The sequence below is a fragment of the Aquarana catesbeiana genome, linkage group LG07, assembly GCF_042186555.1.
Source record: "Aquarana catesbeiana isolate 2022-GZ linkage group LG07, ASM4218655v1, whole genome shotgun sequence".
Lineage (NCBI taxonomy): Eukaryota > Metazoa > Chordata > Amphibia > Anura > Ranidae > Aquarana > Aquarana catesbeiana.
This window is the reverse complement of record NC_133330.1, coordinates 44,583,450-44,608,926: the sequence shown is the minus strand read 5'-3', so window position 1 is coordinate 44,608,926 and position 25,477 is coordinate 44,583,450. Positions and strand designations below refer to the sequence as shown.

The following is a 25,477-nucleotide window of genomic DNA, read 5'->3' as shown; positions in this document are numbered from 1 at the left end:
ACGATCAGACCGTTCAGGTCTGCCTGTCAGTTTTGACGGCGGACCTGAACGGGCGCTCCATGTTAGTCTATGGAGCGTCGGATGTCAGCGGAGACATGTCCGCTGACATCCGACCCCGTCCGATCCGCTAAAAGCAGACGGATGGCTCTACGTCCAGGTGCGTCGCTGGCGGATCGGGTGAGATCTGATGAAAACGGACATGCTGTCCGTTTTCATCTGATCCCTCCATAGGCGGCAGCGGCGCCTGACAAGCCCCTCCCCGCTCAGTGAGCAGAGAGGGACCTGTCATCTGCCGGCTCAGCGGAGATCAACAGAAAGATTTCCCGCTGAGCCGGCGGACCGAGGCGGGCTCCGTAGAAACGGAGTCCGCCTTGTGTGAAAGGGGCCTTACTTTTATTGATGACTCTGATCAAGCCTCACTCAGTTGACTTCTTCATTATATAAAATTAATGAAAATTTCAATTAGGTGAGTGAAATCCCATCATGTTGGCAGTATTAGGATTTGGGAACTCTGTTACACGGGCCGTTACATCCGAGTCTAAGATGAATAAAACAGAATCAACCCAAAAGTGACACCAAGTTTGATCATTAATATTTATTTTATATGTATAGTAACACATTGCTGTCTTTGCGCTGACCTATTTCAGAAGACTTCTATTGTGAAAGCTGAGCCCAGAAAAACAGGCAGAGGTCAAAGGACTAGTCATCACCAGTATTGTCTGTGCTTTCCCTACAGCCAAGCTTTTCCTCATTACATGCTTTGTTCTCTGAGTAGATGCAGCTAGCTTGTCAAAGGTCCGACAATTGGATCGTGTATGGGCTTCATCGGACCTTTTCCGTCTAAAAATCTGACGGACCTTAGAAATAGAACAAGTTTCCAATCTTTCCGACGGACTTGATTCCTATCGAAAAATCCGTTCGTCTGTATGCTAGTCCGACGGACCAAAAATGACACAAGGGCAGCTATTGGCTACTGGCTATGAACTTCCCTATTCTAGTCCGATCGTACGCCATCACAATCGAAACGATCGGACTTTGGTGGGATCGTGTGTGGGCAAGTCTGTTTGGTCGGAACTCCGTCAAAGTCCTTCAGAGTTCAGTCCGACGTGTAGTCCGCTCGTGTGTACGCGGCATTAGAGGTAGGGCCTTGCTTCTTCATGTCGGAGCTGCCCACAATGACTGGTGATTGGTGGGAGATTATTCAAGAACCCACAAGAGAGGTGGAGGGAAATACAGCCACAAAATAAGTCAAAGTAAAAAAAAAAGGCCTCGTGTAAAGCTTTCTTTCTAGCGACAGGAATAGTGTATAAAAAAAACAGTATTGCCTGGCACAAGGATCATTAAATTCAGGGTAAATGACCATTTCATGGCCCCCTGCTCCATATGGAGGAGTGTTTGTGATTCTGGCTTCCCTATTTCTCTCTTTGGATGATTTGTTCTTGTTACCACTATACATTATCGTATCTTTTACAGAGTGTTGTGACTTTTGTTTTTCTATTTGATCCCCTTCTGTTCTATGATCCTTGCCGCTGAACATGTCTGGATGTGGTTTTTTGGACGTTTTTATCGTAAAAATAATTTGCAAAAAAGACTAAACAATTCACAATTGTATGATACGCAAGAAGGACCGTAAGTAAACTGAAACACGGGTTGATTTACTAAAACTGGAGAGGTCAAATTCGGATACAGCTGTGCATGGTAACCAATCCGCTTCTAACTTCAGCTTGTTCAATCAGGCTTTGACATTAAAACCTGAAATCTGATTACTATGCAGAAATGCACTAGATTTTACACTCTCCAGTTTTAGTAAATCAACCCCATAGTGTCAGAGAAGCTGGTCCATGTGCACATCTGTGGCTCCACAATTGGCCACAGAGGAAAGATGGGTAGAATTGTCAGCTGTCAGTCATAGCTGTAAACACCGGTGAGGAGTGTGTAATACTGCAGGACTGAGACCCAGCAGATTGTTCCATGAGTGGTAGTAGTAGTCGTAGTAGTAGTAGTAGTAGTAGTAGTAGTAGTAGTAGTAGTAGTAGTGAGTGATTTCAGGATGAAGAATAGATACAGGGAGGCTGTGAAAGGGCTGCAGTGTGCACTCCTAACAAGGATCCAACAGATTGGCCTGTGTATAACAGAAATCTGCAGAGTGTGGTCTAGTTGAGGGGGGAGCTGTCAATACTCAGGCTCTGATGTTCACTGTCTTATAGATTAGAAAGTTCAGTCTGTAAGTCCAGAAGCTGTAAATCACAGCTGGCTGCGAATCGGTGCAAGGAGAGATGTCAAGGAAACTATGTGCTGAATCAGCAGCTTGCATTATGACTGTAGAAAGTTACAAAACCTTGATGTACAGCTGAACCAGTTATGGATCAGGGACTGGCCACAAAAAAAAGGTTCATTATGGGGAGAGCTGTCAGCTGTCAGCCTCAGGAGGCAGAAGGCACTAGATGGTAAAAGAGCAGTTCAGTCTTCTGTGTACACTGAGTGAAGGTCCAATGGTTTGTCCGTGCCAAGGATGACAAGGGGCAGTGAATGATAGTAATTGTTATAGTACAACAAGATATAGTACAGATGATATCGCAAAAAGGCTGAAGGCAAAGATAAAGAGCACAAACTTGCAGCTCTCCACATACATGCTATGCAGAGAGGCTTTTTCAGGTAGCTGAGGAATGGGTAGTGGCTGGCAACACATTTCAGAGGAACACACTTCTTTCTCAAGTCTGTGGGGAATAGATGGAGAGATAATATGGGGGAAAAAAGGATACCTCATTCTCAAAAGAAGGAGACTATTACACATAAAAACAAAGTCGCATAAAAGGCACGATTGGAAACAAGCCAAAAAAGTAGTGGTAAGCTAAAACAACAGTAACCAGATGCAGAGTGTAAATACATTATTTGAAAGGCCTTGAGAGGAATAAACCTATTTTGTCCTTCTTGAATATCATGCAACTGGATTTTCCCATGTGTTGGGCCCTACTGTGGTTTTTTTTTTTGTTTTGTTTTGTTTTTTTGTATTTACTTAACCTTAACCCTCCAGACTGACCAATAATCTGATAGGGACAGTACCATATATATTTTTGTGAACAGTCGTGTCATCTCCAAACTTCACTACAAATCTCGTGAGACTAGCAGTCGCAGGCGACTTAGCCACCTGACAAGTCGCGTCCCGTTCTGTACTACGGAACCGTTCTAATAGGAGCGACTCAAGTCGTTCCGACTTAGAAAAAAGTTCCTGTACTACTTCTGGGGCGACTTCAGGCGACTTGCATTGACTTCTATACAGAAGTCGTTTTGCAAGTCGCCGCTGAAGTCGTGTGAAGGTCGCCTCTGTGAGTCGGCGTGCAAGTCGTGTTGCCCCTGTGTGAACCGGCAGTAAAGCTTTGACAATAGAACCTGGAAGCTGATTGGTTTCTATGCAGAGCTGCACCAGATTTTGTACTCTCCAATTTTACTAAATAACCCCACAGTGATGATTTAGAGCTGCAGACATACAGCTATAGGGGAAGTGTAAGTACAGGATTTTTTTTTTTTTCAGGAGTAATTTAAAGTGGGGTTCCACCCAAAAAAACAAAAATACCTAAAAAATTCTAAAAAAACAAAACAAAAAAAATTTGGATATTTTTTTTTTTTCACTTACCTCTAAATGCCTGTTGCTAGGTGGTCCCTCGTAGTCTGCCTCTTCCTTTGCCTGGGCTGGTGACATCACTTCCGTCTCGGCACAGGAAGGGCTCGGCTTTGCTCCCTCCCTCCTGTCAATCATCTGGGACCCATTACAGGTCCCAGGTGATTGAGCGTCCAATCACGGTGCACGGCGCCGCTCGCGCATGCGCAGTGGGTGCCAGGCTGTGAAGCCACAGCCCGGTGCCCACAGTTGAAATGCCGGCACAGAGGAGCGGAGGGGGGGACGAGCGGGGCTTCGATCTTCTGCATCGCTGGACCCTGGGAGAGGTAAGTGTCCAATTAAAAGTCAGCAGCTGCAGTATTTGTAGCTGCTGACTTTTAATTTTTTTTTTTTTTAATGGACCCCGTGGGTGGAACTCCTCTTTAAGAACTTGGGTAAATCTTTCAAGACACAATAACATTTCTAGGTGTTCTCTATCAGCACTTTTTGTGTTCAGGTTCACTTTAAACAAAAAAAAAGGTGCTTAGTGTGTTTAGTTCGGAATCCATGCAGTAACGTTTCCCCCTCTTTCCTTTAGATCAGTCGGGGACTTTGAAAGAAGTTTGGTGACAAACGGATTATGGATACTCCTATATCTGAGGTAATGTGTGGTAAGAAGTATACTGGATAAAACATTTTTTGCTCAGGTCAGATTCCATCTCTGAGTGCTTCCAAATCCCTGAAGTTGTGCCATGTTCACAGATACCGTGCCTTGAAAAAGTATTCATACCCCTTGACATTTTCCACATTTTGTCATGTTACAACCAAACACGGAAATGTATTTTATTGAGATTTTATTTGATAGACCAACACAAAGTGGCACATAATTGTGAAGTGGAAGGAAAATGATACATTTGTTTTCCAAATCTTTTACAAATATGTGAAAAGTGTGGGGTACATTTGTATTCAGCCCCCCTGAGTCAATACTCTTGTAGAACCTCCTTTCACTGCAATTACAGCTGCAAGTCTTTTTGGGGATGTCTCTACCAGATTTGCACATCTAGAGTGAAATTTTTGCCCATTCTTCTTTGAAAAACAGCTCCAGCTCTATCAGATTGGATAGAAAATGTCTGTGAACAGCAATTTTCAAGTCGGGCCACAGATTCTCAATTGAAGTTAGGTCTGGACTTTGACTGGGCCATTCTATTATATGATAATGCTTTCATGTAAACCATTCTATTGTAGCTCTGGCTGTATGTTTAGGGTCGTTGTCCTCCTGGAAGGTGAACCTCTCCCCCCATTCTCAGGTCTTTTACAGGTCTTCTTCTAAGATTGCCCTGTATTTGGCTTCTCTGATTCATGCTCTCATTTTCGGATTATGGATTGAACAGTGCTCCGTGAGATGTTTAAAGCTTGGGATTTTTTTTTTTTTTATAGACGAACCCTGCTTTTATCCTCTCCACAAGTTTATCCCTGACCTGTATGGTGTGTTCCTTGGCCTTCATGATGCTGTTTGTTCACTAAGGTTCTCTAACAAACCTCTGAGGGCTTCACAGAACAGCTGTATTTATACTGCTATGTGTAAAGGCACCCCCACCACCACTATGTCACTATGTCATTCCCTTTGCTAAAGTAGAACTTAGTGTCACGTGATCTGTAAATGGAGGACAGGTGATTGCTGGAAAGGTCCATCTATTCATAGATCACATGTCATTCTTAGGAGCTGTAGTACGGCTTCTATGAATGGAATTGCTGGCAGGGAGGGCGGGTGTAGTCAGGGACTCTTGATGGCGTGACAGTCGCAGCATCTTCAGTTCTATTAACACTCGCTGCTCCATGAAGGAGAATTTCAGCTAACAGTGCAGACAGGAGCACAAGGGACACATCCTACTTGATTGCAAGTAATGTCCCTTGTGCTGATTGATTTATTCCCTACTAAACTTGGGCTTTAATGTTTCATTAGTAATGGGTCTTCTCAGGAATCTTCCAGGACAGCATCCCTATATCTCAGTCATTGGTTTCCATGTTCTTGCTAAATTAGTTTCTTACTCTGTAGTTCCTTCCACTTGGCATTAATGGAAGATGTTGCCAGAAGGGGCTTTTATCTGCTTTTCTGATAATTTTGAGGAAATAGATTGAGGAATCGATCGTTAGAAGGCTGTCCTGGAAAACTATTGGGGGAAATCTTGTTCATTTTACATTTCTTAAAATAAAGTAGAATAACCAAGAGCTGTCTGCGTCAGAAGTCATTTCATACTTCTAGGTAAAACTGTAATTTTGTGCCATCTGCTAAATTAGGGTGTTGGTGTAGCTGGTTTATCAAAATCTGACAAAAAGTAATGTTCTTATTCTATGTCAGATGTATAAATGTTGACTTTTTTTTTCTTTTCTTTTTTTTTTTTTTGATAGATGGGATTTGCAGGTATCGCTGTTGGTGCTGCTATGGTATGTGTCCATTACAGATCACTGGACTCCATTTGCTTTGGTGCAGATGTTTGTATATTAATTCTCTTTTTATTCCTACAGGCTGGATTGAGGCCAATATGTGAGTTTATGACATTTAACTTCTCCATGCAAGCCATTGATCAAGTCATTAGTTCTGCTGCTAAGACCTATTACATGTCAGCTGGGCGCGTCCCTGTTCCAATCGTTTTCCGGGGACCCAACGGAGCATCGGCCGGTGTGGCTGCCCAGCACTCTCAGTGCTTTGCCGCCTGGTATGGGCACTGTCCAGGACTGAAGGTCGTGAGTCCCTGGAATGCTGAAGATGCAAAGGGTCTGCTGAAAGCTTCAATCCAAGATGATAATCCAGGTGAGAAGATTTATAGGGATTCAGGCAGACAAGTACTCCCCTTCATCGATTCGATGAGGTCCTATAAATTGTATTTTTTTTTTTTTTTTTACAGTGGTTTTTTTTGGGAGAATGAACTAATGTACGGTGTTCCATTCGAACTGTCCGAGGAAGCTCAGTCTAAAGACTTTGTTGTTCCTATTGGTAAAGCAAAGATTGAACGGCCAGGTACCCACTTCTTTTTTCTGGATACCATTATACCATTTCTGCCCATTACTTATATAGGAAGTTATCCAGTGTCTGCCACTGATTTTACAAAACCTTTCCTTAACAGTAGGGTTAGAAACTCTAACTAATTTTTTGTTAATTATTGTACAAATTTACATACATCCTTAAATGTAGTGGCAGGTCTGTCACTCCGGACACTGGACACACGCTGTAAAGGGAATGGAGATAAACTGCACCCTTAGGACTAGTTTAAAAACAAGGGGTTAATATGGCACACTCTGGATGTGGCTGTATATTAGTAGCTGAAAGGGGGACATAAACAGGGAGAGGGGAACTTGGTGGTGAACATGGGTATTTCAAAACAAATCCATAATAAATACGTCCATGTAAGGATTATAGTTGCTGAATATATAGAAGGCTGCCAGTCCATAAAAGGTAGAAGAGGCTCGAACAAAGAAGAGAACGGCGCCCTCTAAATGCAGCGTGTTTTACAATATGTTTAATGTAAATGGAATAAAAACACTCACCTCGTGGATGCTCCGTGATGTCACATCCGGGCACATGAGCCTGAGGAAGGAGCACGCATGCTCCAAACGCGAAGCACTGCCTGCCGACCCCGTTCCCGGATGTGACGACATCACGGAGCATCCACGATCTTCATCCCAGCCTCCCAGAAGCGCTGTGGGCATGCAGTACGACCAGACAGCCACAGGATTTGATGATCGTTCCCATCGGCCCGTGAATTAAACACCATTCGGGGACTATGCAGATGAACTACTGTATTTCAAATAACATAAACAAAAAAAAAGGGGACGGGAAAAAGGCAGGAGAAGGAACCCCAAGGGGCTGGGAAAAGGATTCTATAGAGGGGAACACCCATCAAATATAGTAAACAGGATTCTTTATTGGGGATAAAAAATCAATTCCACCCACAATAAATATGAGATACCACAATACCTCCACCATAGAATTTAAAATTTATGTTAACGTTATCATGGAATAGGTAATCACCACGAACAACACCCCTCGGTCAATCAAACATTCACCCACTATTGGCAGCTAACAGTACAAACTAAAGAAAAATAATGCAGGTGGTCGACTGTAATAAATTTCAATAAGCTAAATAATCTTCAGTTCATAGAGAGCAGTATTGGTTAGTACACCAAATGATACAGTACCTGCCCTGATACAATGACAAAGGGGGAGCAGACTAATTTATACACGGGTGGCTGCAGGAGTAGTCTTGAATAGTAATGGAAGTCCCCTGGTATGGAAACGGTTATGGAGAGTAGAAGAGTGTAATGCAGCAGCTCTGTTGAATAGGTGAGCTTTTTGTGGGGAGAGCAGATGAATGGGGGGGTAAAATCCCTTCCCTTACCAAGGCCCGTGTGAGTAGGCTTCAGTGGAAGCTTACTTCATTATCTGGCTTATGCAAACACTCGCAAATACAAAGTTAGGTGGTATATTGAACACCCGCAGACAAATATCCCTTTGAAGGTTCAGACCAGTGTCAAATGACCCGTTTTTTCTATATGTATTTCTAGTAAAAACGCTGGAAAATTGCTGCTCCCATGTGAGTGTTTTTATTCCATTTACATTAAACCTATTGTAAAACACGCTGCATTTAGAGGGCGCCGTTCTCTTTTCTTTGTTAGGGCTAGTTTACACTTGCTTCAAAACAAGGCTTTGGACACGCTTTGTTAAAGCTCTCTGAACACCAGTCAAAACCACGGTCCCTAAATAAAATGGTTAGCTTACAGTCCTGTTTACACCTTGCATTTGCTTTGACTTCAAAAATGATAACCCTTGTTGCTTTAGTGGTGCTTCAAACTGTCCTGAAAGCCTTCCTAGAACTCTGACAAAGCTTGTTTGAAGCACCAGCGGCTTTTGAGATTCTTTAATTCAGCTTTGCTTTGGAGAAATTTGTGTGAGAATAACACACACAGGCTTCAAAAGAGCTTTACGGAAACATGTCCGACACTTCACTGAAGCTTCATTAAAGCACCACCGAAGCATCAAAACCACATCATAAATGCATGTTGAAGCGGTATGCGCTTTGTGAAGTCAAAGCAAGTGTTAATGAGCCCTTAGAGTGTTCTAGCCACAGCCTTTATCTGCTCCCTCCGCCAGACCTCTACCTCTTATTCCTGGTAGTAGAAAAATCTCACCAGATCAAAAGTGAAAACTGCTGGATAGTAACTGTCACGGAACGTCCCACACTCTGCTTGAGTGCTTCCGTCATATACCACTTCCTCCCAGTCTGTATACAGATATCAGATATTCCAACCTCTCTGAGCACAAAACAAGGCGACACTTGCTTGTTGCTACCATGAACTCACTTTATTTAGAATCAAAATTACAAGACTTTATATGCCGTTGGAACCTCCTCTAACAATACAACTGTAACTTAATTAACATGAGCTAATTATCTAATCCTTTATACAGCCTAGGTGACTGAGACATGACCTTTCGCCCAGACTTGTGGTCACCGAGCTTCACACAGTTAATTAACACAAACAACAATGGGTGAAAAGACTCTTAGAGCCACACTAGACTTATTTACAATAAACACATTATAGCAGAATTGATGACATTAGCATTTAACAGTACGAGTCCCAACGGTATAAATCAGTCACCATTCTAATATGGCATATAAAGGGTTCCCAGAGTCTGTGTGTTTTTGGGGGGACATGGAGCTGAATCCAAAGCAACACCAACCCCAGGGTCCCCAGGCATACAGCTCACAGAGAGCACCATTCCCCCAAATGCTAGGGCCCATAATCAAAAGGCAACAGGCCCGCACCCAGTCCTCTCCAACAGCCTCTGTCCCGGCCAGGTCCGTCACATTTCTCCCCTTTCGGCAGGAGACTAACACAGGAGGAGACCCCAGACGGGTTGACTCCGAAGTTAGTCAGTAGTTCCAGTCCTCTACTGCCTGTACCCACACAGTACCCCAAACAAATTGTTCCAAACAGAGTATTACTCACGCAGCCAACCTCTGCCTCTCTCAGAGAACATATCTGCCGCTGGGGAGAGCCCTGGACTGGCCCTTCTCCCTTGAGTCCTTTCTGCCGCTGGAGAGAAGAAAGGGGGAATGGGCTCACTCTGTCATGCTGTTGGGGATCTGGGCCGACTGCCTAGCATCCCTGGGGTATACAGGTGGAGACTGAAGTCCCATCCACCTTCACAGGAAATCCACCTCCTGTTAGTTGAGGGCAGAGTCCAGCAGTACTCGGCCCTGTTGCCAGCCCTTCTGCTGGAAACCCCACACCATCTGCTCTGGCTACCTGTTGGGGAGGGAGGCCGACTGCCCCACTTCCCTGGAACTCTGTAGTTGTTGCAGGTGATGGCCAGAGGTTGGTAGCACTCTGCCCGGTTGCCGGTGCTTCAACTGGGGAAGTTCCCTGTAACTCCACAGATACTGCTGTTGGTGCGGGGCAGAGCACAGTGAAGTTTAGCCCCAATAGCAGCTCTTCTGCTGGAGGCTCATCAGGTTGTTCTACCTCAGCAGAAAAGTCTATTAAATTCCCTACCTCTATAACTAGTGTCTGTGGATAGAGGTTCACCATCTCCTGTCCGTGGAACTCAGAAAATGCCATCAGTGCTGAGCAGAGCGCAATGAAGTTTGGCCCTAATCCCAACTCTTCTGCTGGGGGCTCACTCGATGGTTCTTCCTCAGCAGAAAAGTCTATCAAATCCCCTGTCTCTGCAACTGGTGTCTGGGGTGGAGGTTCCCCATCTCCTGTCCATGGAATCCAGAAGATGCTATCAGTGCTGGGCAGAGGTTAGCAGAGCTCTGCCCTGTTGTCAGCACTTCAGGTTTGGGGATGGCAATCTCCAGATTTTCCACTGCAGATTCTCTGGCATGCTGCTGGACAGGCACATTCCTCCATCCAAGATCATTCCATGCAGAAACAGGATCATCAAGGTCAGTCAGCACTTGCTGCATCTGCCATAAGACCTCCGCCTCCATAGCTGCGGGGGCAGGTTGGCAAAGCACACTATTGCTCTGCCACATTGCCGACTCTTCAGCCATGATTTCAGGGTTGTCAGCTGGTATTTCCTGATAGTCCCAGGCAAAGGGAGCCCAGCCCTGGCACTGAGCAATGTCTAGCAGCCGTCTGTAGGCGATCTCTAGCTCCCATTCCTGAACGGCCAGAAACTCCAAATCTTCCTGTGCCCAGTGCACTTCCACAATGTTCAGTAGCCCTTCTCTGAAATCCATGATTTCATCCACCCGCCACTCTAAATCACTCCCAAAGTTAGGGTCCCCTGTCAGCTTCACAAACAACAGTCCCAAGCCGCCGTAGCTTAAGCCTTCCGTTGGGCTGTCATCCGCTATCCAGGGACATGCTTGGGATACATGCTACCGGAGGGCTCTGTAGCTCTCATCCAGCTTTATCTCTGCCCAGACCAGTCTGCTTAATTCAGCTGTCTGCTTCTTGTGTGGTTTTTCTCCCAAAAACCGCACCCGCAGTCCGTACTGCGACCAGTACCTTTCCTCGATGGAGGGGAGAACTTTTCCCTGGTGTCGCTGCTCATGGGCTAGCGCTTCCTTCCAGAGTTTGCAGCGAATAGAATCACACCATCCCAGCAGGACCTGCTTTGATACTGGTCCTCTGTGCTGTATCTGCATCTCTCGCAACCTCCTTCTGAATTCCTCATCCATTGCGGCTGGTATCTGTACCTCTCCTGCTATCTGGACCTTGGATCCAGATGGAAGTTTGGATGTCCCAGACTGTAGGAAGCTTTCCCGCTGTTTGCCACCAATGTCACGGAACGTCCCACACTCCGCTTGAGTGCTTCCGTCATATACCACTTCCTCCCAGTCTGTATACAGATATCAGATATTCCAACCTCTCTGAGCACAAAACAAGGCGACACTTGCTTGTTGCTACCATGAACTCACTTTATTTAGAATCAAAATTACAAGACTTTATATGCCGTTGGAACCTCCTCTAACAATACAACTGTAACTTAATTAACATGAGCTAATTATCTAATCCTTTATACAGCCTAGGTGACTGAGACATGACCTTTCGCCCAGACTTCTGGTCACCGAGCTTCACGCAGTTAATTAACACAAACAACAATGGGTGAAAAGACTCTTAGAGCCACACTAGACATTTACAATAAACACATTATAGCAGAATTGATGACATTAGCATTTAACAGTACGAGTCCCAACGGTATAAATCAGTCACCATTCTAATATGGCATATAAAGGGTTCCCAGAGTCTGTGTGTTTTTGGGGGGACATGGAGCTGAATCCAAAGCAACACCAACCCCAGGGTCCCCAGGGATACAGCTCACAGAGAGCACCATTCCCCCAAATGCTAGGGCCCATAATCAAAAGGCAACAGGCCCGCACCCAGTCCTCTCCAACAGCCTCTGTCCCGGCCAGGTCCGTCACAGTAACCCCACTGTCTGTGTGCATTTACAGTCATGGGAAGGATTATCAAAGATAAGAAAAGGTGCCGCTCACCAGTGCAGTGCATTAGTATGTAGATAAATGTGCCGCCTTTTCTTCTCTTTGATAATCCTCTTACATCTCTGGTGCACTAAAGCCAGCTCCCTTTCCTTCAATCGGCGGGGAGATCGCTGTCTCAGCTTAGACCGCCACTGGAAGTTTCATTTGGATCATTGTGAAGGGGGGAGGTTGCTGGTGGCTTGGAAGTCTAGGCATGAGCAGTGCTAACAAAATAAGAACTGTATACATTGTATGTATCACATGTCTTTGCTGTATCTACAGGCAGTCAGATCACTGTGGTCGCTCACTCTCGTCCTGTGGGTCACTGTATAGAGGCTGCCACTGTGCTGGCAAAGGAAGGGATTGATTGTGAGGTAAGAACGTAACAATATCTGCATAAATGAGCATTTTTATAAGCGTTTATTATAACCAAAAGATTCAGTTCTAAAAAGGCGTGAAAAATATGCTGTGAAGTGTTACTAAACCCAGGAGCCTGCATTCACTATATCTGGTCTCCTACAGTACACAGAACATGGAAATGTGATTATTTTAGTAAATAGAAACTGCTAAATACCTTTTTTCCCATTAGCAGTTTGAGCAGTCTTGTAGGAGGAGTTTTCATTCTCCCATGACCGTCCTATGAGGCTGCATGACCCCTGACCCTCTGTCTCGACAGTGCTGATTGGCCCTGTGCTGATCACATGCACTCTCCCCAAGAAAAACAAACTCCCTAGCAATACACACCAAACCGAGCATGTGCAGCTTGTCCCCCTAACCTCTGTACTATCCAGAGATGGCTTGGGGACTGTGGAAAAAGGGATGATCAGAGAAGACAGGATCAAACAGCCTTTTTACAGATGGCCAAAGATTAACCCCTTCCACAGTTTGTATATGCAGCAAACCATGTTTGTTATACAGACTGATTTTACTGCTGTGGGTTTAGTAACACTTTAAGAATACTTTCAGAAATAGAAGTGTTTATAGTTTCTTATCAATTGACAAAATTGAAAGTAAATGAATGGAAGAGAATTCAAATCCAGTATTTGGTGTGACCCCCCCTTTTGTCTTTAAAACTGCATCAATTCTTCTAGGTACGCATGCAAACTTTTTTTTTTTTGAAAGTACTCGGCAGGTAGGTTGCTCCAAACAACATGGGCAACTAACCACAGATCTTCTGTGGATGTAGGCTGCCTCAGAGCCTTCTGTCTTTTCAGACTCCTTGTTCTTCTTTACGGTGAAGACAGTTCCTAATGACATTGGCTGTATGTTTGGGGTCGTTATCCTGCTGCAGAATAAATGTGGGGCCAATCACACACCTCCCTAATGGTATAGCATGATGGATAAGTATCTGACTGTATTTCTCACCATTGATCCTGACCAAATCTCCAACTCCTTTTGCAGAAATGCAGCCCCAAACCTGCAGGAACCTCCACCATGCTTCCCTCTTCCCTGCAGACACTCATTATTGTACCGCTCTCCAGTCCTTCCGAACAAACTGCCTCCCACTACACCCAAATATTTCACATTTTGACTCATCAGTCCAGAGCACCTGCTGCCATTTTTCTGCACCCCAGTTCCTATGTTTTCATGCAAACCCTTGATTCCACGTCCTATGCATGGAAACATAAAAACGACATAAAAGTGAAAATGGAAATATAGAAAACATAACTGTCTTCAGTGTAAAGAAGAACAAGGAGATAGTTTGCCCCCACAGAGCCCTGATCTCAACATCAAGTCTGTCATGGGTTAACATGAAAAGACTGAAGGATTTTTGTATACAAACTTTTTATTTAGAAAAATATGGTGATACAAGAGAATATTGCATATCAAATATACAGTAAGTGATACATTGTAAATGTATAGTCAATAGGTCATAGAACAGTATTGTAATTGAAGAAAAAAATAAAATAAAAAATGTTACTAGAAAAATTTGTAAAAAGTAATAAACTTTTGATATCAGGTTGCTTAGACTGTGATAAGACTGAAAGAATTGCGGCAGCCTGTGTTCTCCAACAACCTACCTGCCCAATTCCTTCAAAAACTGCGCACTGTGTGTACCGAGAAGAATTGATGCTGTTTAAAGCCAAAGAGTAGTCATACCAAATTTGGATTTCTCTTCTGTTCATTTACTTTCAATTTTGTTAAGTGTTAAACTATAAACACTTTTTATTCCTGAAAGCATTCTTAATTTGCATTACATTAGTTATCATTATTATGTAGTTTGTGAACATTAGTGGCTCACACATGGGACTCCCTAGTATATACTATCATTGATTTTGTCTAAAACTTTTGCACAGTACTGTACATCATGTGCTTTTGTGGTAAAGCTAAAATATTTTCTGTAACATACAGTTGTAGCACTTGTTACTATAACTTTAAGGCCTCATGAACACTGGATGTTATTATTATAATACAGGATTTATATAGCAGCAACAGTTTGCACAGCGCTTTACAACATGAGGGCAGACAGTACAATTCAATACAGGAAGAATCAGAGGGCCCTGCTCATTAGAGCTTACAATCTAGGAACAGCTGCTTCTAGGGGCATCTGGTGTGGGTGTGTTTTTTTTTTTTTGTTTTCCTGCATCTAAACACCCCTCCATGTTGGTCTGTGTCTCCAAGCACACATAGGCTTTTAGCAGCATTTAGTGGCAGGAGCTTTTAGAGGCTTATAGAGGGGAAAAAACCCATTACTGGTGTGTCCAGGAGCAGCAGCGTTTGGGCAGAAAAAACACTTGCTTCTGCTAAACGCGCCTAAAAGCTAGTGCTTGAGCATTAATTCATCTCACTGGCCTGAATAAATTTAATTATTCTGGCCAATGAAATGAATTAATGTTCCAAGAGCTTGATGCCTGTAAAAGCTTAGACACTTTCACAAACGTCAGGCATTTTTTTCTGCAAAAAACGCTGCTGGCTTCTAGGAGAGGTAAATAAAAATAAATGTCCTGTGTGCATGAGGCCTTAAATCCTTGTCCTTTTTGTAGGTCATCAACTTACGCACAATCCAACCAATGGACATTGAAACTATAGAGGCCAGCATTGTGAAGACCAACCATCTGGTCACAATCGAGGGAGGGTGGCCTCAGTTTGGTGTAGGAGCTGAAATCTGTGCCAGGATTATGGAAGGTAAGACTACAATGAAGATGTGTATTTACATGTCTCTGAAAAGGTCTCCTAATACACATCATGGTGCCGCTATCTATACCAGCTGGAGTAAAGCGTGGCACTAATACTTTTATTTATTTATAGATTTATTGGAATTGTTTTTGCGTTCTCCATTTCACACATGCTATTCTACTGACCCACTAAATAGAGGTTTGCCTTTTTTTTCTTTCTGGTGCAAATTTGGCCGATTACTGACTGCACTCCTCCCTTCCTCACACTCCACTGGCAGTTTTGCTGCTCAGTGTGTGAAACTGACAATTGCAACTGAATGCAGCGAGAGAGAAGCTGTCAGAATTCAGCGGTGATGTCGGGGGTGGGTGGGACCCAGCAGCTATCAAACACCAGCCAATGGGATCTGGGCAGGCCGCTACGTGTATGTGGCCCTGCCCCTTTCTTAAGCAGCCCAATCATTGTCTGGTGTTAGCTGCAGGGTCCCGCCCACCCCGACATCACCGCTGAATTCTGACAGCTGGTCTCTCTCTGCATTCAGTTACATATAGTGTAACTGACAAATCTGCTCAGTGTGAAACCTGCCAGTGCCACCCATCAGTGGCAACCAGTGTCACCTATCAGTGGCAACCAGTGTCACCTATCAGTGGCAACCAGTATCACCTGCCAAAAAAAAGGAAAAATCGTCCACAAAAAGTGGCTGCAAAAATGGGCATCATATATCGGCCGCCCTGAATTCTAAATATCGGCCAGGGAAAAACCCATATCAGTCGACCTCTACTACTAAAGCTGTGTGCACTTCCACACATGTTTGAGTGTTTGAAGATAAATGGATTGATAGATCTATGATGAGATGTGTGAGTGCACACAGATATACACAGAACCCTTGATGCATTTCCCACTTGCTAACTTATATATTTGATTGTGTCTTGGGAGCCTACAAACCTGCATTGTCTATTCACTTCACCCAGTAAGTAATTATTTCATTGCATGGTAACATTTCTGAGCTGTCCCTTATTACAGAAATAAAACCAAACAATAACTTGTCATTCAAAGTGTCACACAAGATTTAGTATCTGCAGGATGGAGTCTCTTGCCTACATTCAGAACGATCGTCTCTCTCTTTTTTTTTTTCCCTTATATGAACCTCAGCCTTCATCATCTCTATAACAGCGTCATGATGATGAAGAAAGGGCCAAGCCACGCAGGTGGCTGCAGGGGAAAATTACCATCCTGGCAATCAATTTTTGTTTATCTGCTGTAATAGCTAGATATTATTTAAGCTAGATATTTATTTAATGCCACTGACTCATAAAATACAGATCAAGCACCACCTTTCACAGCTCCACTGCTGATAAAGCCAAGAGGTTATGGCCTTTTCCAGTAGCAGTGTGAAGTGTTTGCTTAACCCCTTCCTGCCCACTTTACACAAATATGCGGCATATTTGTATCTCCCATGGCCCGCTCCCAGCACAGAGACCGGGATCTCACCGAGAGCCCCGTTCTAACGATCAGGACTCGGAGCGGCTGGTTCCAGGTCACCTGATTGCTGTGATGGCCTCTGGTTGGCTATCAAAGTGATCAGTCACTGTGAAGCCCACCCCCTTTTTTTTTTTTTTTTCCTTCCTTCCTTCCATGGAATTTACATTTTATGTCGGTGTCAATTGTCTTGTCTTAAGATACCATATTTATTTATTAATCTTTTCTAGGTCCTGCATTCAATTACCTGGATTCTCCTGTGTTCCGTGTAACTGGAGCTGATCTTCCCATGCCTTATGCCAAGACCTTGGAAGAAAACTGCACACCCCAAGTAAAGGATATCATATTTGCAGTGAAAAAGACTCTAAATCTTATCTAAATGTGTATATACTGTATATAAAAAGTCATTTAAAGGTCATTTACATGTCATTCTAAAACCTAGGTGTCCTGACATCTATGTTCTATTTTACGTCCCTGGAAAAATGTTTTATAGGAAGAAAGCATTTCATTCTATGCCGGGTAAAGGACAAACCGGTTAAATCCTGGAGGGTGTTCCTGTATTGGGGGCTTTATCCAGCGGCAGCATCGCCTCTTCCAACACTCCATCCAATCTGTCCTCCTTATAGTGAGAGATGTTTTAAAAGATGGACAATATTTATTAGAGTAACTCAAGTACTTCTGTATAAAATGGCTTCTCTCTCTAACTGTCCTGACAATGAAGGAATACACACATTGTTCCTTCCTACCACAATAAAATCCACTATTTGTTTCTTTGAGTCTTGTATTATTTTACTGTAAAGGTTTCTCCACATCACTATGGCTGAGTACAACTTGGCCCTTGACAGCTTTTTTCTTTGATGCAGTTGATTGAGAAGTATGGGAGGAATTCATAAAGAGTTTTGTAGACACTCTGCACTGAAATTGTTATTGTGTGTGACATTCATGTACCTGTTTGTACCAGCTAAATCTGTCTATTTAGATCTATCTAAATCTGACATAGGAGGTGGTGGGATAGTCCATACTATGAGGGTTGACTTGCTAAAATTGGAGAGAGCAGAATCTGGTGCAGCTGTGCATGGTAGCCAATCAGCTTCTACCTTTTTTTTTTTTTTTTTTTACAAAGGTAAATTTTATTGCAATCGAAACAAACACGTCAGTGTACAGTGCATCATACAAGTGAAAAAGAAGGAACGTTAGTGTATTACATCAATTGAAATCATCACATAGGTATTTGCATTACCAGTAGATATGTCCAAAGGGTCAGACAATTGTTGAATTATTCAGGATTTAGCAGTGATTCTCTGTCGAAGGGGGAGATCCCCTTACTCTAACTAATTATTACAGAATGAGCATCTGGGGGGGGGGGGGGGGGGAGACCGACAGGATCATATGGGAAGGGAGGGGGAGAGGGACCGGGAAGAGGGAGGGGAGAATGGAAGCCCACCAGCAATAGCCTTTCGTAAATTGGCATGCATTAGATCTCTACCAGTCTGATCTACGGATCCAAACCAGGGCTAGGTGGAGAGACCTCCAATGGGAGAGATCCCCAGGAGTCGATCCACGAAGACCATATCTTATCAAATTTAGACGGACAATTCCTGTTAACATATGTTATTTTATATAATGGCAAAACAGTATTTAGAGTCTTTCTCCAGGCATTGACGGTAGGCGGCTCACTCAACTTCCATCTCAACAGAATCTCCCTTCGGGCGTAATATGTGGCAAATGCTATAAACAATTTGGCATATTTCCCTACACCAGAGTCCACCAATACATTCAGCAGCAATGCACGTGGGCATAGTGGAATCGTAGTCTCCACTGTCTGGTTGACGTCCGCCAGGACCTGCTCCCAATACCCCCGCAATCTAGGACACGACCACGTCATGTGCAAAAAAGAGGCGTCCAAATCTCCGCATCGCGGGCAAGCCGGAGACCTGTCTGGATAAATAACTGCCAATTTGCGTGGCGTATAATAGGCCCTATGCAGGAATTTTAGTTGCAGGAACCGGTCTCTGGCAGAGATCAAGCTGGAGACGTATGAAGAGAGACACGTCTCCACTCCTCCTCCTCGAGAGAGGGCAAGTCCTCCTTCCACTTTAGGAATAGTTTCCCCAGTTTTGTGGGCCTGGCAGCTGTTATATGAAAATATATTGTCGAGAGAGGAGCTACCAAAATTTTTGTGGAGAGCAGCTTCTCCACAGGGTCTGACTCAAGGTTGATGCCCCCGGGAAACTGATGCTGGAATGCGTGCCTCACCTGCAGGAAGCGAAAGAACATCCAATTGGGCAGTCCATATTTCCCTTTTAATTCCTGGAATGTCATCAACCTTCCCCCCGTTACCAGATGTCTAAGATTCATTATACCTTTAGTTGCCCAGACCTGTGGGTCCGGCACCGTTCGTAAGTGAGGAAGATTGGGGTTGCCCCATAGAGGTGTGTGAGGGGATATTTTACCTGCAGACCGAAAACTCGCCCTGGCCTTCTGCCAGACCGCAATGGTAGTGCGCATTGGGGTCGTCAAGTTCGGGTAGGCCTTGGGTCCACGGAACACCAGGTTGCTGAGAGCGGCATATGAGCCCAGGATCGCAGCCTCTAGGGTTACTGCGGGGTTATCCCTGGGCTGGGAGAACCACCATCGGGCTGTCACCAATATAGCCGCCCAATAGTATGCCTGGAAGTCCGGAAGAGCCAACCCCCCTTGTCCTAATGTCAGCTGCAGAGTAGTCAGCGCCAACCTGGGCACCTTCCCCAACCACAGAAAGGAGGTGATTATAGCTTTTATTTTGGCAAAGTAGGAGGCCGGTATCTGTACTGGGCTGTTCCTAAACAGATAGAGGAATTTTGGGAGGAATACCATCTTAATTAAATTCACTCTCCCCACTGGCGTCAGGGGGAGCGACCTCCATTCAGTGCACTTTTTAGAGAACTGCGCCAGTAAGGGGTTTAGGTTGAGATCCAAATACTGGGCCACTGGTCCTCCTATCTGAATCCCCAGATATTTAAACCTATCTACCCATACCAATTGACTCTGACTAGGAGGTCTAGGTCTGTTAGGGCTCAAGGGATAAATCAGAGATTTACTCCAATTGATCCTAACTCCCGAGAAGGACCCAAATTCATCTACCAACCGCAGAGCCACTGGGAGTGAGGAGGAGACATCATTCAAATACAGGATGGTGTCATCTGCATACAAGGATATTTTCTCCTCCACCACTCCCATTTGAAGCCCCCTGATCCCGGATTCTGCCCGAATTTTGGCCGCTAGGGGCTCCACCGCCAGGGCAAACAGCCCCGGTGACAGCGGACACCCCTGTCTAGTTCCCCGGCCCAGGGGAAACTCCCTTGATAATGAATTACTCGTACGTACCCTAGCCCTGGGTGAGGCGTACAATAGGCGCAGCCACCCAATAAACGTCGGTCCGAACCCGAACTTCCGGAGGACAGCCCAGAGGTATTCCCATTCAACGGAATCAAACGCTTTCTCGGCGTCCAAGGACACCACTACCCCCGGGCTGCCCTCCGGTGCCGCATCCAAATGCGTCAGGAGCCTGCGTATGTTTATGTCTGTCCCTCTGCCCGGCATAAACCCGGACTGGTCCGGGTGGATCAAAGCTGTGATCACTGAATTTAGGCGCCCCGCCAAGGCCTTGGCAAGTATTTTGAGGTCCACGTTTAGTAACGAGATTGGGCGGTAGGAGGAACACAGCTCCGGATCCCTACCAGGCTTAGGGAGGACAACAATTACCGCCTCGGACATAGACGAGGGGAGAACTCCACTCTCAAATGTTTTCAGCAACACCTCCCTGTAGATAGGCAAGATTTCTTCTGTATATTGTTTATAGAATTCCGCCGGGTAACCATCCGGTCCCGGTGTCTTGCCGCTCTGGAGGGATTTCACCGCTAGCTGGAGCTCCTTGAGAGTAAGAGGACCATCCAATCTCTCTCTAGTAGCGTCTGTTAGGCATGGCAAGTCTATCCCCTCAAGGTACGCCTGCAACTCAGGTTCAGTGAATTGTACTCTAGAGCTATAAAGTTCTTGATAGTAAGTTGCAAATTGTTCATTTATTTGCGAGGGATCCGTTAGGGCTTCTCCATCAGAGGACCGGATACAGGGTATAGATACTGGGGAGGAATACTCCCTTGACAGCCAGGCCAATAAGCGACCACTTCTCTCCCCCTGCTCGAAAATCCGCTGGCTCTGATGCAGAAGATGGAGTTTTGTATTTGATATGCGTATGAGAGAGACGTCCCTCAGCGCCTCCTGCAAGGAAGCATACGCCTGAGAGGTACGATCTCTAACATAGGCCGCCTCCAGCCCACTCACCCTAGCTTCTGCCCTCTCAAGTTCCCCACGGGCCCCTCTACGAACTTTTCCTACTCGGTCCTGAAACTTACCTCTCATACACACCTTAAATGCATCCCAGACAACCGGGACAGGGATAGATCTATCCCAGTTCACCCAGAATTCAGCCAGATCAGCTCTACACGGGACATCCACCCTTGAGTCAGATAACCAGAATCTGGAAAGTCGCCATAGCCCTTCTGGAGCGCGGTTTGTTAGTTCTAGCTGCAGGGAGACAGGGGCATGATCCGAGATCCCTCTGGGGAGAATAACAATGTCTTTAATACTAGACAGGATCGTTCCCCCTGAGTAGACCAGGTCTATTCTAGAAAAAGTTTTGTACGTGGCTGAGTGACAGGTAAATGCCTGCACCCGAGGATTTCTCCATCGCCAGACATCTGTAAGATTGAAGGTCTCTGCCCACGCATTAAGGTCGGACAAGGGGCCCGATGACCTAGACATCCTATCCACTTCAGGATCCGGGACCATATTAAAGTCCCCCAGCAGCAGAACATTATCAGTGGCATATTGTGAAACTTTAGAGATCAGTTGATAAAGAAAGGAGACCGAGGCAGGAGGGGGGATATAGAGTCCCACCACCACCAGCTCCAGGTTCATTATGATAGCATGAATGATTATGTATCGCCCTCCGGGGTCTATATCTAGAGCTAGCAAACGGAAGGGGAGGGATTTGCGCACCAGGACACTCACCCCTCTTGCCAGGTTAGAGTAGGTAGAATGGTACGCATGCCCCACCCAGGGCCTACGCAAGCTCATTGTTTTCCCTCCCACAAGATGCGTCTCCTGGAGTATGCATATGTGGGGGGACTGTCTCTGCAGGAACTGGAACACCAGTGATCGTTTAACCTTGGAGTTTAGACCCCTGGTGTTCCAGGAGACAATTTTACATAAAGACATTAAGCCACCATCGTACATTAAAAGCAGGATATGACATCACCACCAATCGCGAGCCGCCCACCGTCACATATGCCTTGCCAGATTGTGTAACCATTTCAACATGCAATATATAGCACATAACACACTGATTGAACTGACTTCCCTTAACATACTTGCGTACACACCAAACAAAAACCCCCCCAACCTTCCCCCCACCCCCCTCCCCGCCACCCCCCACCCCAACCGGAGGGAGCCTTATTCCCGAGACAACTAGAGGCAACATGCCTCCATGGAGGTATCGTGTACAAGAAGGCACCGGAGTCCCGTCCTCTGGAGTACAGTACATGGACCGGTTGATGGAGACTGAGATATGTGGGACCAGTGCAGTCTCCCAGCATAAGCTGGGGGTAGGAAAACTTAGTTGCAAACCTGTAGAACTAGAACCATAAAGTAATCCACAACATTTCTAAGGAGTGCAGTCTTAGCTGTATTGCAGAGCTAGGCATGACGGGACACGCTGCACCTCTTCTCAACCTCCCCCTGCACAGAGAAGTCCCATGGTACAGAAAAATCCAGCAGCATGGCGGGGAAGGAACGGGACCCCCCCTTAAGCTGGATCCCAAGCAGGGCTCATAGTTCACATTCCGTGCGGCGGCAACCCTCCCACTCCCCTTAGAGGAACATAGGGAAAGCCAGCAGTAAAGAGAGGACTGCCGTGTGTTTCAGGATGTCTCATGCAAGTCCCTGCTCGTATTTCTCTGGCACACGGGAAACCCAGAGCAGCCCTGATAGGAGGTGGGCATTATTGGAGTGAGGATCTCCGTCATTAATTAGGTCTGGAGAGTTGGTCTGCTCAGCCATCTGACTCCTTTTCAACACCGGGATCACACTGTTGCATCCGTGTGGGGATGTATAAATGAGAGGGTATATAACCAGCAATATTTAGTGCCTGCGTACCGTCTCTATCCAGGAGGAGGCTTCCGCCGGCGAGGTGAAAAAGCGGGTGGACTCTCCATCCTCCACCCGGAGACGTGCCGGAAAAAGCATACTATACTTTATACCTTTGGCCCGCAGTTTGGCGCGCACTGTATCGAACGATTTACGCTGCCTCTGTGTCTCCATGGAAAAGTCAGGGAATATCATCAGCCGCGTGTTCTCATATTTCAGCTCTTGCAGTGCTCTGGCTTCTCTCAGTATCATATCCCTATCCTTAAAATGGAGCATTTTAAATATGAATGTGCGAGGGGGGGAGCCCTGCGGCCCCCGTGTCGCTGGCATGCGGTGGGCCCTTTCTATAGTGAAGAAGGGAGAGAATCTCGCCCCGGGGAGCAGATCCTTCAGGAGTCGCTCTGTGAATGCAGTAGGGTCCATACCTTCAGCTCCCTCCGGGAGGCCGACGATGCGGAGATTGCTCCTCCTGTTCCTATTCTCGGCATCTTCTGCCCTACTCTCCAGGGCTTTCACCCTCGCCTTCAATGTGTGTAGGTCCCCTGAGTGATCACGTACAGTGTCCTCAGTCCCGGAGACCCGCTGCTCCACCTCCGCCATGCGGCCGCGGAAGGAGTCCAGGTCTCTTCGGATAAAGTCCACATTGGTTTGGACGTGATCTATCTTGTCCATTAGGGCCGCCTGACCCGAGGCAATTGTTTGAATGGCTGCAGCTAGATCAGCAGCCGTAGCTGGAGGAGAGTCCGCTGCCTCCATCTGGGACGCCATGTGCGTTGTAATGGCCGCCTGGCTCCGTGTCCTCGCTCCTTCAGGATGTGCCGTTGCCGATTTGGACCTTCTGGATTTGCCGCTGGGCATGACCCGGGGTCCCCGCCGATCCTCTGGGCTCTCGATCGGCACAGGATTGGCACTAGATCCGGGGTTATAGGAAGGATAAAAAGCAGTCTCCAGGAGCTCTGTTACTGAGCGTCCTCTCCCGTCGCCATCCTGGACACGCCCCCCAGCTTCTACCTTTTTAGCTTGTTCAATTATAGAGTTTGTAACCCAAAGAATGGATCCTGTTCCCTTATAGCAGGTTAAGCAGCACAGTGCTTGTGCTCTCTAACCTTCCCCTCACTAAACTGTAAAAAAAAAACCTGCCTGGCAGTGCCCTCCCCTGGAAACTGACCTTGGTTTTTAATGGCTGCTGAGCCCTGACATGGTGGTCAGTTTACTACATACCTCCGTCATCCGCAGCTCTCTGTCCTCTTCGTCCTTGTCAGCTCCTTTATGCAGCGACAACTCACAGTGCAAGTATTTATTGAAAACGAAGCCTCTAAATAATTTTTTTTCAGATATCTTCAAGCTGGTCATGTGACTCCCGGTCATTCTGCTACAGCGCGAGGGGCAGAGCAGCCAGCATGCTGGTCATGTGACCTCCTGGCTAACATCAGAGTGAGAGCTTGGCCCCTCCCACTGTAGCCCGGGGATAGGAGTAGCAGGGAATCACGTGACCGGCCTGAAGATCTCTTTAAAATAAAAAATGTTTTTAGAGGCATCTATTGCACTTACACTGTGCATTATCACCTGATAAAGGAGAGGGACTGACAGTGAATTGATTTATAAAGGTTACAAACACTTTAAGCTTTTATGATAAAAACTAGAAGCTGATTGGTTTCTAGGCAGAGCTGCACCAGATTTTGTACTCTCCAGTTTAATTAAATCAGCCCGTCTGTCTTCAGTGCTGCTCAGCATGATTGAACTTCCACCCAGCCATATAATGACATCAGTCAATATGTCTGACTCTTTTGTGGCATCGCCTAGCTGGCAACTGAATGGGGAAAGGTATGAGTGATTGGGCACTAGACCAGGGCTTGACATATTTGCTTTGAATCTAGGAACCAGCTGCCTGGAACTGCATGGCCGAGGCTTGGGCCAATAGGAATTGGGCAGCCCCATATATTCAGCAAAGGGACGGCCCAAAAAATCAGCAGCAATGGACGGGCCTGTCCACGAAAGCTCCCCCCCTTCCTCATCACCCCCACTGACCAACTAAGCTCCGATCCTGACTCAGAGATGCAACATCAAACTGACTGAAGAGCTGCATGTTGCATCTCTGAGTCAGGATTGGAGCTTAGTTGGTCAGTGGCGTTGAACTGCACTTTACCACCAGTCATGTGACCCCCGACTCCCCACCTGCTCTCGCCAGCCAAACAAAGGATGCTGTAGCGGAGCTGGCAGCTCAGGAGTGAGAGTGGAACAGTTAATGGCCTGACAATTTCTAGTTGCAATTTCACCCCAGTGCCTGGGATTGGTCGAGCCCCACACTAGACCATGTGCGGGAAGCAGTGGTAGTAAGAGCTACATGATTTTGTTGCAAATGTCAGCAGTGTTACAGCAACACTCACAATGCTTGTCTGAATTAGGCACATGTGGTTGTATCGGCACCTACTGCCATACAAGTTATGTAAATGTCCGTGCCATGACACGAGTCTTTGAAAGAAGAACTGTAATATGTATCTAAACTCAGGAACAAGAATGAAATACATTGCTGGTTCAAGATGGTGGCTGCATTAGTCCCTCCCCCAAATCTGCTGTTCTTGCCAGTAACACACTTCTTGTTCTAGGGTGC

At 45.8% G+C, this 25,477-nt stretch overlaps 1 protein-coding gene across 1 annotated transcript; it reads left to right on the top strand.

The window, feature by feature from the left end:
* Positions 1-4,223: 4,223 nt before the first annotated feature.
* On the top strand, positions 4,224-17,456 carry LOC141103005 (pyruvate dehydrogenase E1 component subunit beta, mitochondrial-like). The gene is made up of 7 exons (XM_073592119.1): positions 4,224-4,259; positions 6,008-6,043; positions 6,125-6,413; positions 6,510-6,617; positions 12,370-12,461; positions 15,072-15,213; positions 16,911-17,456. Exons 1-7 carry the CDS (start codon positions 4,239-4,241, stop codon positions 17,057-17,059), a joined length of 837 nt encoding a protein of 278 aa, XP_073448220.1. The 5' UTR covers positions 4,224-4,238; the 3' UTR covers positions 17,060-17,456.
* Positions 17,457-25,477: the final 8,021 nt, after the last annotated feature.

Excerpts from the sequence above, each read along its gene's own strand:
- LOC141103005 (XM_073592119.1), top strand. The coding sequence starts at position 4,239 with ATGGATACTCCTATATCTGAG. Across the intron at positions 6,414-6,509 it reads CCAAGATGATAATCCAGGTG|TTTTTTGGGAGAATGAACTA; the intron begins AGAAGATTTATA and ends TTTACAGTGGTT. Across the intron at positions 15,214-16,910 it reads CTGTGCCAGGATTATGGAAG|GTCCTGCATTCAATTACCTG; the intron begins GTAAGACTACAA and ends AATCTTTTCTAG.